Source organism: Bos mutus, chromosome 2 (assembly GCF_027580195.1).
Source record: "Bos mutus isolate GX-2022 chromosome 2, NWIPB_WYAK_1.1, whole genome shotgun sequence".
Lineage (NCBI taxonomy): Eukaryota > Metazoa > Chordata > Mammalia > Artiodactyla > Bovidae > Bos > Bos mutus.
In genome coordinates this window covers 97,850,280-97,865,339 of record NC_091618.1, presented here as the reverse complement: position 1 = coordinate 97,865,339, position 15,060 = coordinate 97,850,280, and the positions used below count along the sequence as shown (strand labels likewise).

At 40.7% G+C, this 15,060-nt stretch overlaps 1 protein-coding gene and 1 non-coding gene across 2 annotated transcripts in view; both read left to right on the top strand.

Annotated features, from left to right (window-relative positions):
* Positions 1–15,060, top strand: part of CCDC148 (coiled-coil domain containing 148) — a 303,432-nt gene that overhangs the window by 125,855 nt on the left and 162,517 nt on the right. The window contains exons 10-11 of the mRNA XM_070357356.1: positions 3,819–3,957; positions 10,606–10,812. Of these exons, the coding sequence (XP_070213457.1) occupies positions 3,819–3,957; positions 10,606–10,812 (346 nt within the window). The remainder of the gene's footprint in view (positions 1–3,818; positions 3,958–10,605; positions 10,813–15,060) is intronic.
* Positions 11,879–12,026, top strand: LOC138985045 (U12 minor spliceosomal RNA). The gene has a single exon (XR_011462281.1). It is a non-coding gene; the product is annotated as a U12 minor spliceosomal RNA (small nuclear RNA).

The following is a 15,060-nucleotide window of genomic DNA, read 5'->3' as shown; positions in this document are numbered from 1 at the left end:
AAGAAAGCTGAGGGCCGAAGAATTGATGCTTTTGAACTGTGGTGTTGGAGAAGACTCTTGAGAGTCCCTTGGACTGCAAGGAGATCCAACCAGTCCTTCCTAAAGGAGAACAGTTCTTGGTGTTTATTGGAAGGACCGATGCTGAAGCTGAAACTCCAATACTTTGGCCACCTGATGCGAAGAGCTGACTCATTTGAAAAGATCCTGATGCTGGGAAAGATTGAGGGCAGGAGGAGAAGGGGATGACAGAGGATGAGATGGTTGGATGGCATCACCAACTGAATGGACATGAGTTTGGGTTGACTCCGGGAGTTGGTGATGGACAGGGAGGCCTGGTTTGTTGTGGTTCATGGGGTCACAAAGAGTCAGACACGACTGAGTGACTGAACTGAACTGAAATATATCATTTCTTATAAGCATGTTTTTCATTTTTATCTTACATATACCAAAATAATGACTTACAATTTGTGTAACTGTGGTAATTGGAAAAAGCTGTTGAGATGTGAGGTTTCTAAAATCAATAGCAAATGGATGTGATCATTGTTCATAGCATACTTGGTTTGAAATATCTCATTTTAATGTTATCATTTCATATGTTTATGTGATTTTAATGTTGCTAAAATGGCACCTAATTAATACATTTATGCAGTGTATAAAAATGCACTGAGTGCCACAAATTCTTCTGCTGCTATATTTTTTATAGCAAAGTACACTGCTTAATGCATGCTTTTATTTAAAAATCATTTTTGTAAATGTTTGCTATTTGCACTTTCTCTTTGAGGACAGCCACAATCTTACACCACAATTCAGTATGAGAAATCATCAAAGCAATTAGCTTAGAAGTACTTCTCCATTTACCAAAGGATTTAAATTATTTTTGACAATTATGGGTAAGATTGCTCGTACATTATCTTAGGTCAGGTTCTGTAGAAGCAGTTCTGAGACAGGGATTGTAAGAACGAGTGGTTTTTTGGGCAAAGCTCTCAGGAAAGGATGGTAAGGGAAGCAGGATGAAGGAGGGGAAGATGTCTGTGCGGAATATCTCAGTGGAAACAGGTTACCGTTTGCGCATATAGTGAAACTCCAGAGCACAAATAGCATCACAGAGTTGGTCTCATCTTGAAGCAAGTGGACTGGTCTTCTGTGCCGCATGTCAGCCAATCATTGCTTGGGGTTGGCTCTCAAAGGTGGGTGGGAGGGTAGCCTCCTGGGTGAGATTATTCCCATTTGGCCCAGGACAGTTCTCCAGAGGTGAAATTTACACCTGTGAATTATCAGCATCTTGATGATGGGAATTCTAGTTCATCAAGGTGACTGCGCCTAGCTTCATCAGCAGTCTTTATGTAGATAAATAACAATTTAAAAGAGAACTGGGACTTCCCTGGTGCTCCAGTGGCTAAGACTCCAGGTTCCCAATGCAGGGGGCCCAGGTTCTATCTCTGGTCAAGGAACTAGATACCACACACAATTAAAGATCCAACATGCTGCAACAAGGACTGGAGATCCCGTGTGCCACAAGTAAGACCTGGCACAAATAAGTAAATAAAACAAAACAAAACAAAAACAGAACTTACTAGACCTAGGTTCTGTTTCTTCCTCCTCCCCAGCACATACATCCCTGCACATCCACATTTGTAATCAAATATAGATGGAAATTCAAACTGTATTCAAGTTCTTTTGATTACAAAAACAATTTAAAAGCATAAATGAAGAATGGACTGTGGATCTATTCCCTTTTCTGGTTGCTTGCCAAATAGAAATAGAGAATTTCTGTGGCTACATGTGTGTGTGCTCAGTTGTGTCCAACTCTTTGCGACCCCATGGACTGTAGCCTGCCAGGCTCCTCTGTCTGTGGAATTTTCCAGGCAAGAGTACTGTAGTGGGTTGACATTTGCTACTCCAGGGGAGCTTCATAACCCATGGATCAAAGCTACATCTCTTGTGTCTCCTGCACTGGCAAGTGGATTCCCTACCATTGTGCCACGTGGGAATCCCTTTCTGTGGCTACATCTGCTGTTAAATGCATTTACGTGGATCATGAACGAAATGAGTTCCTTGAGAGAGGACCTGAGATACTGTCCATGAAGACTTGAAAGTAAAAGTCAGCCCAGTCATGTCCAACTCTTTGTGACCCCATGGACTATATAGTCCATGGAATTCTCTAGGCCAGAATACTGGAGTGGGTAACATTTCCCTTCTCCAGGGGATCTTCCCAACCCAGGGATCAAACCCAGGTCTCCTGCATTGCACGTGGATTCTTTACCAGCTGAGCCGCAAGGGAAGCCCAAGAATATTGGAGTGGGTAGCCCATCCCTTCTCCAGCAGATCTTCCCTACCCAGAAATAGAACCGAGGTCTCCTGCACTGCAGTCTGATTATTTACCAACTGAGCTATCATGGAAGCTCAAGGGTGTTTTAAATGCCAAAAACACCCAGGCAAGCTTTTTACCAGGCTTAATACTCCTATTTGAGATTCTTTATTTATGGATGCCTTATTGTTGTCTATATATGCATAACCGATTCAGAGAGAACCCAACACTTAATTTGTTTAATGAGTGAAATCTTGAATTCTTTATCTGCTATAGATTGTTATGTCATACAGAAGAACAGCAGACTTTGTTTCTTCCTAATGGAATATTTCCAACCCACTTTTTCTTCCTATTACAGAGCTGTTAGAGAAGGTATCTTCTTTGAAAAATAATTTTGTTTCTTTCTTACTACTTATCCCAATAACAAAATACCTTAAGAAACTGAGTAACTTGAATGAGGATGGTAAAATGTCAATTAATATCAATGATTTAAAGAGTTTTTATTGTTTTAAATCTCCAAATAGTTTACAAGGGCATAGAGGACATATTATAAAAATGCTTTAAATTGCTTTAAAGTAGAAGACATTGACATGGTAGAAATAAACAATAGTAAGTCTTCATTTTAGATCAAAGAAATATTTGTTGCTAATAATATTCACTCTGATTGCATCTGTATTTGATTATTCCAAAGTATTAAATAAGAATAATGACATGCAAATAAACTAAATAATAAACAGACATTAATTCAGTCTACAGCTCAAGCTGATCCTGTAGCCTTTTCACTCTGCATAGGGCTTTGCTAATACTTCCTGTAGAACACAAAGCCTAGGAAAATTCTGAATTAAAAGTATTTTGGAGCATAGTGGCCTTGTTATTGGGAAGGTGACTTGTAGGGATCCTATGAAAATGATTTCTTTATCACTTTGAAATCTAATGCCATTGGGTATCTTTTTACTACCAACATTTAGTCTTAGCGCCACAATGCAGGAAGTTGAGGGGATAAAGTAAAAGAGAATTTTAAACTTACTTTTAATATCAAACCATAATATGTCCCTTCCTCAGGCCTTAGTTTCCTTTATGTAATTGTTCATTTGTCTACATTTGTATTTTCCTCCAGTCTAGAAATAGAAATTTTGTTGAATTAGCAAAATTCCTTTTTAATCTATATGCTTAATAATTTATTTTCCAATGTTTGTTTATTTCATTCATTGTCATGCTTTTTAAAATATTGTTATAAGAAAGATAGAATATCTTAAAAATATGATGTCTCATTGTCAAACTTGTTCAGATTAAGCCTGGAACTCATGGCAACATGAAATAATGAAAGAACCCAATGTGTTAGAATTTAGAGCCTTTTATAGAGCAGACATTTTATTTGGCTAATGTATTTTTTTCCAGACTTCATTTTATGTAATCGTTGTTTTCTAACAGCTTAAACAGTTTGAGGTCCCTCAATCTCCTTTGACTGCTCAATAATCATAATATCATGTGATATTTTTGTTGCTTCCAGAAACTTCCAATTAAGTGATGAAGACCACTGGATTTACCAGGCTGTTTTGGATCAGTATCCTGGGGATCTCTGTGGCAGAAGGACTTTGTATCTGGACATGTTACAAAGATGTCTTCCACACAAATCGAGGCATGATTTGGTGAGTGCTCGACCTTATATTAGAGAAGGAAATGGCAACCCACTCCAGTGTTCTTGCCTGGAGAATCCCAGGGACCGGGGAGCCTGTTGGGCTGCTGTCTATGGTGTCGCACAGAGTCGGCACGACTGAAGTGACTTAGCTTCAGTCCTTATATACTGCCAAGCTAAATTGTTTTGGTGGTCAATAATTACTGAACTATACGCATGCACACACACACACACACGCACACACACTCTCTCTCTCTCTCTCACACACACACACACACACACACACACACACACATCTTCCCTGGTGGCTCAGCAATAACAGAATCCCCTGCAATGCAGGAGACCAGTCTGCCATGTGGGAAATCTGAGTTTGATTCCTGGGTCAGGAAGATCCCCTACAGAAGGAAATGGCAAACCACTCCAGTATTCTTGCCTGGGAAATCCCATGGACAGAGGAGCCTGGCAGGCTACAGTCCATAGGGTCGCATTAATTGGAGATGACTTAACAACTAAACCACCACCATAGACACACACACACACACACACACACACACACACATACGTATTTTAAAAAGTTATTTTTAATTGAAGGATAATTGCTTTACAATGTTATATTGGTTTTTGCAATACATCAACATGAATCAGCTATGGGTATACACATATGTTCCCTCCCTCTTGATCTTCCTACTCACCTCCCACCCCAAACCACTCCTCTAGGTTGTCACAGAGCAGCAGGTATATATATGTATATATGTGTGTGTGTATCTATATATACACTTTAAATGGTGCTCTAAAATTATTTTTTCCTAAACTCTAGAAAATAATAGGGTTATATGAAGGGTTATATGAAGGGTTATATATAGGGTTATATAATAATAGGGTTATAGGTATGAAGTCTGTTGTTTTACAAGACAGCATGGTGCATAACTATGCTAAAGCCTTTGACTGTGGATCACAACAAACTGTGGAAAATTCTCAAAGAAATGGAAATACCAGACCACCTTACCTCCCTCCTGAGAAACTTGTATGCTGGTCAAAAAGCAACAGTTAGAACTGGACATGAAACAACAGACTAGTTCAGAATTGGGAAAGGAGTACCTCAAGGCTGTATATTGTCACTCTGCTTATCTAACTTCTATGCAGAGTACATCATGTGAAATGCTGGACTGGATTGAATCAAGATTGCTAGAAGAAATAGCAACAACCTCAAATATGCAGATGATACTATCTTAATGGCAGAAATTGAAGAGGAACTAAAGAGCCTCTTGATGAGAGTGAAACAGGAAAGTAAAAAAGCCGACTTAAAACTCAACATTCAAAAAAAACTAAGATCATGGCATCCAGTGCCATCACTTCATGGCAAATAGATGGGAAAAAATGGAAACAGTGACATATTTTATTTTCTTGGTCTCTAAAATCACTGTGGATGATGACTGCAGCCACAGAATTAAAAGACGCTTGCTCCTTCAAAGGAAAGCTATGACAAACCTAGACAATGTATTAAAAAGCAGAAACATCACTTTGCTGACAAAATCCCATCTAGTTAAAGCTATTGTTTTTCCAGTAGTCATGTATGGATGTGAGGTTTGGACCATATAGTAGGCTGAGTGCCAAAGAAATTGATGCTTTTGAATTGTGGTTATGGAGAAGATTCTTGAGAGTTCCTTGGATAGTAAAGGATCAAACCATAGGAAAGGATCAATCCATAGGAAATCAACTATGAGTATTCATTGGAAGGACTGATGCTGCAACTGAAGCTCCAATGGTTTGGCCACCTGATGCAAAGAGCCAACTCATTGGAAGACCCTGATGCTGGGAAAGATTGAGGGCAGTAGGAAAAGGGACAACAGAGGATGAGATGGTTGGATGGCATCGCTGACTCAATGGACATGAGTTTGAGCAAGCTCAGGGAGATGGTGAAGGACAGGGAAGCCTGGTGTGCTGCATGCAGTTCATGGGGTCACAGAGTCGGATATGACTTAGCAACTGAACAACAACATGTTGCATAAAAAGATGGGAGACCCCTCTGGCAACATTTATTCTGTGGCTTACCCCAGAGAGCTTCACCATGGTCCTCTGGGTTGCTCTGCTTGTGTTTGACTTCCAGGTGTCTGCAAATTCATCTGCCCATCTCAGAGATTCTGCCATTCCTTGAGTCTTGCCAGAAAATGGGTTTTGCCCTTCCATTCACACAGCCTGCCACATCTCAATCCTTCTAGTCATGGGGAAGCCAAAACTTGCCTTAGGAGCTTGTGTCTACCTACACCATCCCCACCACAACTCCACTTGATCCCCTAGATGGGTCTGAACATAAATGCCCCAAATTCATAAATCAGAGTCTTGTCTGAAGTTTCCCTGAGACAGGCCTGGGAAGTTACTGGTTAAATTCTTTACTGGACAAGACCACAGAGACAAGGAAACAGAAGTTACCATGTCACCAATGAATTTCACAGTAATTCACTTTAAAACATATATGTAAACAAACATGTATGGACTCCTACCTTTTAAATATTATAGGCCATGCCATAAAATAGTATTACATACTCTGTACTTTTGTAATTGTTTTAAATCAAGTAACAATACTTGAGGGAGGAGGATGGGAGGGAGTTTCAACAGGGAGAGAATATATGTATACCTATGGCTGATTCACGTTGTGCTTTGACAGAAAACAAAAATTCTGTGAAGTAATTATTCTTCAATAAAACAATAAATAAATTAAAAAAACAATACTAACGTGTATAGAATTTATTTTATGTCAGTCATGTAGTGCACATAATAGTGGATGAGAGAAGTACTGTAATCATCCTTACTTTTCAGGTGAAGAAACTGAAGCAAAGGCCACACAACTAGTTATGACCAACCTCTCCTATCCCATTAATCCCCATTCAGTTATTTGTTTTCCTTCTGACCTTTATTTTATTGCAAATTCTTGTTATGCAAAAAATATGTTATATAATATTAATCATTCATTCTAGATTTTATACAAGTCCTAATTTATTAAGTTGGAGCTTTCATTTTATTCCTTATTGATTCCATTTGTATCTGTGACCAGCTGTCATTTTGAACTGTGTGTAGATTTTTGTCTTTGCCTACTGTTAATACGATAAAGATTTTTGCATTTACTTCTTACATTGGGATAATTAGTATGCATTTCTGTATGATGTGTACATCCTTTCTTAGTGTTTGACAAGTTTTAAGCATAGTCTTGGCTTTGAGGACTAAAGCTAAGAATTTATAGAATGGATTTTAGTAGCTGATATTTGATTTAAGTGAAGCCATAGCCTATTTCATTATGTACTTAGTTCAGTTCAGTCGCTCAGTCATGTCCAACTCTTTGTGACCCCATGGACTGCAGCAGGACAGGCCTCCCTGTCCATCACCAACTCAAACTCATGTCCATTGAGTCGGTGATGCCATCCAACCATCTCATCCTCTGTCGTCCCCTTCTCCTCCTGCCTTCAGTCTTTCCCAGCATCAGGGTCTTTTCCAATGAGTCAGCTCTTCGCATCAGGTGGCCAAAGTATTGGAGTTTCAGCTTCAGCATCAGTCCTTCCAATGAACACCCAGAACTGATCTCCTTTAGGAAGGACTAGTTGGATCTTCTTGCAGTCCAACGGACTCTCAAGAGTCTTCTCCAATACCACAGTTCAAAGGCATCAATTCATTGGTGCTCCGCTTTCTTTATAGTCCAACTCTCACATCCATCCATGACTACTGGAAAAACCATAGCTTTGACTAGATGGACCTTTGTTGTCAAAGTAATGTCTCTGCTTTTTAATATGCTGTCTAGGTTGGTCATAGCTTTTCTTCCTAGGAGCAAGCATCTTTCAATTTCATGGCTGCAGTCACTATCTGCAGTAGTTCTGAGCCCCCAAAAGTAAAGTTTCTCACTGTTTCCACTGTTTCCCCATCTATTTGCCATGAAGTGTTGGGACCAGATGCAATGATCTTAGTTTTCTGCATGTTGAGCTTTAAGCCAGCTTTTTCACTCTCCTCTTTCACTTTCATCAAGAGGCTCTTTAGTTCTTCTTCACTTTCTGCCATAAGGGTGGTGTCATCTGCATATATGAGGTTATAGATATTTCTCCTGGCAGTCTTGATTCCAGCTTGTGCTTCTTCCAGCCCAGTGTTTCTCATGATGTACTCTGCATATAAGTTAAATAAGCAGGGTGACAATATACAGCCTTCATGTACTCATTTCCCTATTTTGAACCAGTCTGTTGTTCCATGTCCGGTTCTAACTGTTGCTTCCTGACCTGCATACAGATTTCTTAAGAGGCAGTTCAGGTGGTCTGATACTCCCATCTCTTGAAGAATTTTCCACAGTTTATTGTGATCCACGCAGTCAAAGGCTTTGGTGTAGTCAATAAAGCAGAACTAGATGTTTTTCTGGAACTCTCTTGTTTTTTCAATGATCCAGTGGTTGTTGGCAATTTGATCGCTGGTTCCTCTGCCCTTTGTACATCCAGCTTGAACATCTGGAAGTTCATGGTTCACATATACTGTTGAAGCCTGGCTTGGAGAGTTTTGAGCATTACTTTACTAGCGTGCAAGTTGAGTGCAGTTGTGTGGTAGTTTGAGCATTCTTTGGCATTGCCTTTCTTTGGGATTGGAATGAATACTGACCTTTTCCAGTCCTGTGGCCACTGCTGAGTTTTCCAAATTTGCGGCATATTGAATGCAGCGCTTTCACAGCATCATCTTTTAAGATTTGAAATAGCTCAACTGGAATTCCATCACCTCTACTAGCTTTGTTTGTAGTGATGCTTCCTAAGGCCCACTTGACTTCACATTCCAGGATATCTGGCTCTAGGTGAGTGATCATACCACTGTTTACTTAATTAACCATCAGATCAGATCAGATCAGATCAGTCGCTCAGTCATGTCCGACTCTTTGCAACCCCATGAATCACAGCACACCAGGCCTCCCTGTCCATCACCAACTCCTGGAGTTCACCCAGACTCACGTCCATTGAGTCAGTGATGCCATCCAGCCATCTCATCCTCTGTCGTCCCCTTCTCCTCTTGCCCCCAATCCCTCCCAGCATCAGAGTCTTTTCCAATGAGTCAACTCTTCTCATGAGGTGGCCAAAATACTGGAGTTTCAGCTTTAGCATCATTCCTTCTAAAGAAATCCCAGGGCTGATCTCCTTCAGAATGGACTGGTTGGATCTCCTTGCAGTCCAAGGGACTCTCAAGAGTCTTCTCCAACACCACAGTTCAAAAGCATCAATTCTTCGGTGCTCAGCCTTCTTCACAGTCCAACTCTCACATCCATACATGACCACAGGAAAAACCATAGCCTTGACTAGATGGACCTTTGTTGGCAAAGTAATGTCTCTGCTTTTGAATATGCTATCTAGGTTGGTCATAACTTTCCTTCCAAGGAGTAAGTGTCTTTTAATTTCATGGCTGCAGTCACCATCTGCAGTGATTTTGGAGCCCAGAAAAATAAAGTCTGACACTGTTTCCACTGTTTCCCCATCTATTTCCCATGAAGTGATGGGACCAGATGCCATGATCTTCGTCTTCTGAATGTTGAGCTTTAAGCCAACTTTTAATTAACCATACCTAAATTATAATTTTTTTAAGTAGGTGCCACCTTATCTTTTTTGCTAGGTTCTTTTCTCACATCACTTAGAGGTTATAATATATTAAATTCAGAGATGTGGTCTATACTAGTAAAATGAAGAATTATTTAGGTCGTCAACTCTTAATTTCAGGTGACATACCTTTATATAGGGGCCTCCCAGGTGGCACTAGTGGTAAAGAATCTGCCTGCCAGTGCAGGATATGCAAGACACATGGGTTCAATCCCTCGTTCAGGAAGAACCCCTGGATAAGGGAATAGCTAGCCACTCCAGTATTCTTGCTGTAAGTCCCATGGATGGGGGAGCCTGGCAGGCTACAGCCCATGGGGTCACAAAGAGTTGGACATGACTGAGCAACTGAGCTCTCATAGACACACACACACCTTTTTATAAGGAGTATTTCAGAATCACCTACAGAGGTTTTTCAAACTCTTAAGGCTATCTCTCTTCCTCTTCTTTCTCTTAAGACTCAGACCTCCCAGGGTTGGTATTCACTGGCAGTAGGAACTATTGATATCCGTGTAAGAATGTCATGCCCTTCAAGAGCATAGGATGGGAAGAGCTACTGTCAGTGCTATAATTATTTTAAGTTTAGATGTTCTAATATCTGATTGTTTCCCTAATCAATGGCAAACTGAGTTTTTAGAATTATTATCGCAATTTTTAATGTTTATTAGCACATGTCTAACCAAAGCACCTGAAGTTGTTATTAATATAACAAAACTGATTTAGATAGAGTATTTTTAAAATTATATGCAGGGGAAATCATGTTTTCTGCTCATAGATTCATTACCATATAGAAGTAGAAGTTGTTCTAGGACCACCTGGCCTGACTCCATCCTGTATGAGAACTTAAAAAGAATAAATGACTGGTCCTCAGTCACCAATTAGCCATGGACCCAGAAATCTGGGACTGGTACCTGATCCTGATTGTTGTATTTACTATTAAGATATTTGGTCTTCACTTTTCAAAATCATTGATTTTAATTCATTTTATTCACTTTTCTAGCAATGACATAACACATAAGCTCAGTTTCATAATAAGCATTTATCATCTGTTTTCTTTTCAGGTCGAACATGAGAAATATTGTAATCAATATCGCTTTGCTAAGGAGCAGCGAAGAATCCTGATATTGAGTTGGAATAAGAATCGGCGAGACTTTATACAGAAGGCTGTGCTGACACTGGCTGAAGCCTGTGCAACTCATGAAATGGAAAGCATGTTGGCTAAGGACAGGAAAAAGCAACAGGAAGTGTGTGCGGATCTGAAAGCCAAGGTGAGACGCTTTGCAGATGATGCTTCAGTATTTGCCTGAGTATTCATTTCAGAATTCACTTTTCCTGTTTGTTCAATTCCAACCTAAAATTTCTCTAAAAAGCCTATTTTGAATAAAATTGTTAGCTTGAACTATATGAAATTGCAATTCCTTTAAGTCAAAACATTATAAACAATCAACAGTTTCATACAGTTCAACCTGAAGTCGAACAGGAGGTAAGTATTGAAGTTTTGATTGTGAATATCCAATACCAACTACGAATGCTATACATCAGCATGGGGTACGGGATGAAAATGCAGTGTAATTATAGAGTAAATGTCTGATACTTGTTCAGACTCAGGAACCTCTCATTCTCTTTAAAGAGTTTTTTTAAAAAAAGGATCCAGTTACGAAGAGGAGGGAGGATTTGTGAACAGATACGTTGGGGAGAGCTTGACGGGCTGTGTGAGCTCTCAACAAAGTGAGATGGGGAGCAGATTGGGTTTTCCTCCTGCCCAGACCCAGCGAGGAACCTCCAGGATGGCTTGGAGAGTTGAGTGGGTAACCCTTGTAGTGGAGTCTTGGGGACTGGTGTCTGAGGCTCGCAGGGAAGTACTGCTGCTGCTGCTGCTGCTAAGTCGCTTCAGTTGTGTCTGACTCTGTGTGACCCCAGAGACGGCAGCCCACCAGGCTTCCCTGTCCCTGGGATTCTCCAGGCAAGAACACTGGAGTGGGCTGCCATTTCCTTCTCCAATGCATGAAAGTGAAAAGTGAAAGTGAAGTCGCTCAGTCGTGTCCGACTCTAGCGACCCCATGGACTGCAGCCCACCAGGCTCCTCCGTCCACGGGATTTTCCAGGCAAAAGTACTGGAGTGGGGTGCCATTGCCTTCGCAGGGAAGTACAGACAGCACAGAATCTGGAAGTACAGAGAAACTGCCTTAATGGCAGAACTGCAAACAAGAGTGGCTGCTATGTTGGGAGTAATCGCACTCCTCAAATGGATCACGGGTGCATGAGTCCCAGAGGCCCCAGGTGGATTTGGCCTCCCTAGGAGTGTTGGAAGGGCCGTCAAACATAAATTGTATCATGTTTTAAACTTCTAAGTAAGGAAAATTATGATTGGGGGTGACACTGAATCCTCACAGCTAATGTGAGATGAATTTTTGTGTGGGTAAAGCTGTCCCTAAGGTGACCTGCCTACTTTGCAGGATGCCTGGGAGCTGTGATGTGCCCATTCCCCTTATACTTAAAGAGTAGAATGGCCTGACCCAATCAGACTGGAGGAGCTGAGACAGGAGGAGGAGTTGACTAATCCTTCGCTGTTGAAGTCCCTAGGCAGGGGACTGTTCGGACCTCACAGAATTGCTGAAAATACTATTAACCATGAAACTGTTGAACCAGGAGTTAGTGACCTTAGGCAGTTCTCTGAAACTTACTTCTGTAACTGCAGTATAATGCCAACTGCTTGTTTGTACTTGAGAAATAAAGATACATGCGACACACAAACACACACACACACAATTGTATTGAGGTACAGCATACACACAGTAAAGTGCACAGATCTTAACTTATTGATAAATGACATAGTAGGAGGATGTTGTAAACTTTTATTCTCTTGAAAGAAAAAATAAGCTGGTAGATGTTACATTATAGCAATTAATAGCATATAAAAACAAATGTCTTGGACTTCCCTGGTGATCCAGTGGCTGAGAATCTGCCTGCCAATTCAGGGGACATGAATTCAGTCCCTGGTGCAGGAAGATTCCACATGCCTCAGAGCGACTAAGCTCATGTACCACAGCCACTGACCCTGTACAGCTAGGGGCGTCTGCACTTTCTAGGGCCCTGGCGGCACAACTAATGGGTCTGTGTGCTGCAACTACTGAAGCCCTTCACCTGGAGCCATGCTTCATCATAAGAGAAGCCCCCACAGTGAGAAGCCCATGCGTGGCAACGAGAGAGTAGTCCTTGCTCCCACAACCAGAGAAGAGCCCGCACAGCAACAAAGACCCAGCACAGCCATAAATAAATAAATTAAAAACCAAATAAATAAATGTCTCTATTAGAGGAAAAATTTCTCCTCTGCAGTTTTTTAAACAAAAAGATATTTATTTTGACATTGCATAAACTTAGGACCTAAAAGCAATAGAATTTACATGAAGCTTCCAAGGTGGCTCAGATGGTAAAGAATCTGCCTGCAATTTGGAAGACCCAGGTTTGATCCCTGGGTCCGGAAGATGCCCTGGAGAATAGAATAGCTACCCACTCCAGTATTCTTGCCTGGGAAACCCCATGGACAGAGGAACCTTGTGGGCTATAGCTCATGGAGTCACAAAAAGTTGGACATGACTGACAAACGCACACACACACAAAGCCCAATCTACCATGTCCTACAGAGCTAATGCACGTTTCATCTCCATCTGTGGCTGATAAGAAATACTCAGTGACTATAAAAAAAACAAGAGAGGAAGGATGGTCAGGGGTCTTGCCAAATCCTTATATACGCCTAGTCTGTTTATACTCATTTTGCACACATTCAGGATGTGCTGAAGGGGATATTTTCTGGTTTTGTATCACATAGAGGTAAAAATACATGGAGTGGAGTCCACAGAATATAAGTGTACTATTGAATAAAGTTCTACAAATGTATGCTGCCCATAGAAATACCACTGAGATCAAGATACAGAAGGGCTCAGAATGCTCCCTCACCCCTCTTCTCAATATAGACTGTGCTTAGTCACTCAGTCGTGTCCGGCTCTTTGTGACCCTGTAGACTGTAGCCCTCCAGACTCCTCCGTCCATGGGGTTTCTCCAGGCAAGAACACTGGAGTGGATTACCGTGCCCTTCTCCAGGGGATCTTCTGAACCCCATGGATTGAACCCAGGTCTCCCACATTGCAGGCCGATTCTTCAATCTGAGCCACAAAGGAAGCCTAAGAATACTGGAGTGGGTAGCCTATCCCTTCTCCAGGGATCTTCCTGACCCAGGAATCAAACCAGTTTCTCTTGCATTGAAGGCAGATTCTTTTCCATCTGAGCTACAGAGAAGTCCCCCCAATATATACTAGCCTCATCCATGACTACTATTCCGAATTCATCTAATCATTCAAGATTGTTTTGCTTATTGGTGAATTTCATATGAGTCAAATCATACAGTTACTCTTTGATACTTCTTTCATGTATCATATCTGTGAGTTCCATCCTTGCTGCATGTAATAATCATCTGGGTAATATTTTGTGCACATACATATACCACAGTTTATTTATATTTTCTCCTGTTGGTGGACATTTGATTTGCTTCCAGCTTTTCATGTTATGATAATGGTGCTATGAACATCCTTGATCTTGACTTATGGTGGTCATAGGCCCTTGTAACTCTTGAATAATTACCTCAGAGTGGAATTGCTGAATCATAAGGCTCATGTTAAATACTTCCAAATAGTTTTCCAAAGTGGTTATACAAATTTACAACCAGTTTCAGTTAATCCACTTTCTTGCCAACATTGGTATTGCCAAATCTTTAACTTCAGCTAATCTGATGAATGTGTAGTGGTACATCATTATGATTTTCATTTGCATTTAGAATAAAGATGTCGAGCAGCTTTTCTTATGCATATTGGCAATTTGAATATCCTCTTTTGTGAAACAGCCACTTAGGTCCTTTGCCCATTTTTCTATTCCATTGTCTGCTCTTTTTCTTACTCATTTGTATGTTCTTTATATGTTCTGTAGGCAAATTCCATTTTTTCCTCCCAATCTGTAACTTGTCTCTTCACACTGTTAATGTTGTTTTTTGATGAACAATTTAATTGCAATGAAATTTTTTCTTTTAATTTTAAATATCTTTGAGATGTAAGTTATATGTGGTTAAAATCATCCTTTTGGGGGACTTCCCTGGGGCCTCAGACAGTAAAGAATCTGCCCACAATGTGGGAGACCTGGATTTGATCCCTATGTCAAGAAGGAAATGGCAACCCATTCTAGTATTCTTGCCTGGAGAATTCCCATGAACAGAGGAGCCTGGCACACTACAGTCTATAGGGTTGCAGAGTTGGATACAACTGAATGACTATTACACAAAATCACCCTTTTTAGTGTATAGCTCTGTGAGTTTCGACAAATGCTGGACATGTAACCACCCCCACAGTCAGGATATAGAACTGTTTTATCACTTTCAACAGTCCTTCATGCCTCTTTGAAGTCGACACCGCACCCACCTTCAGCCTTTGGCAACTGTTGATCTCTGTCTCTATTGTTCTGCCTATTCT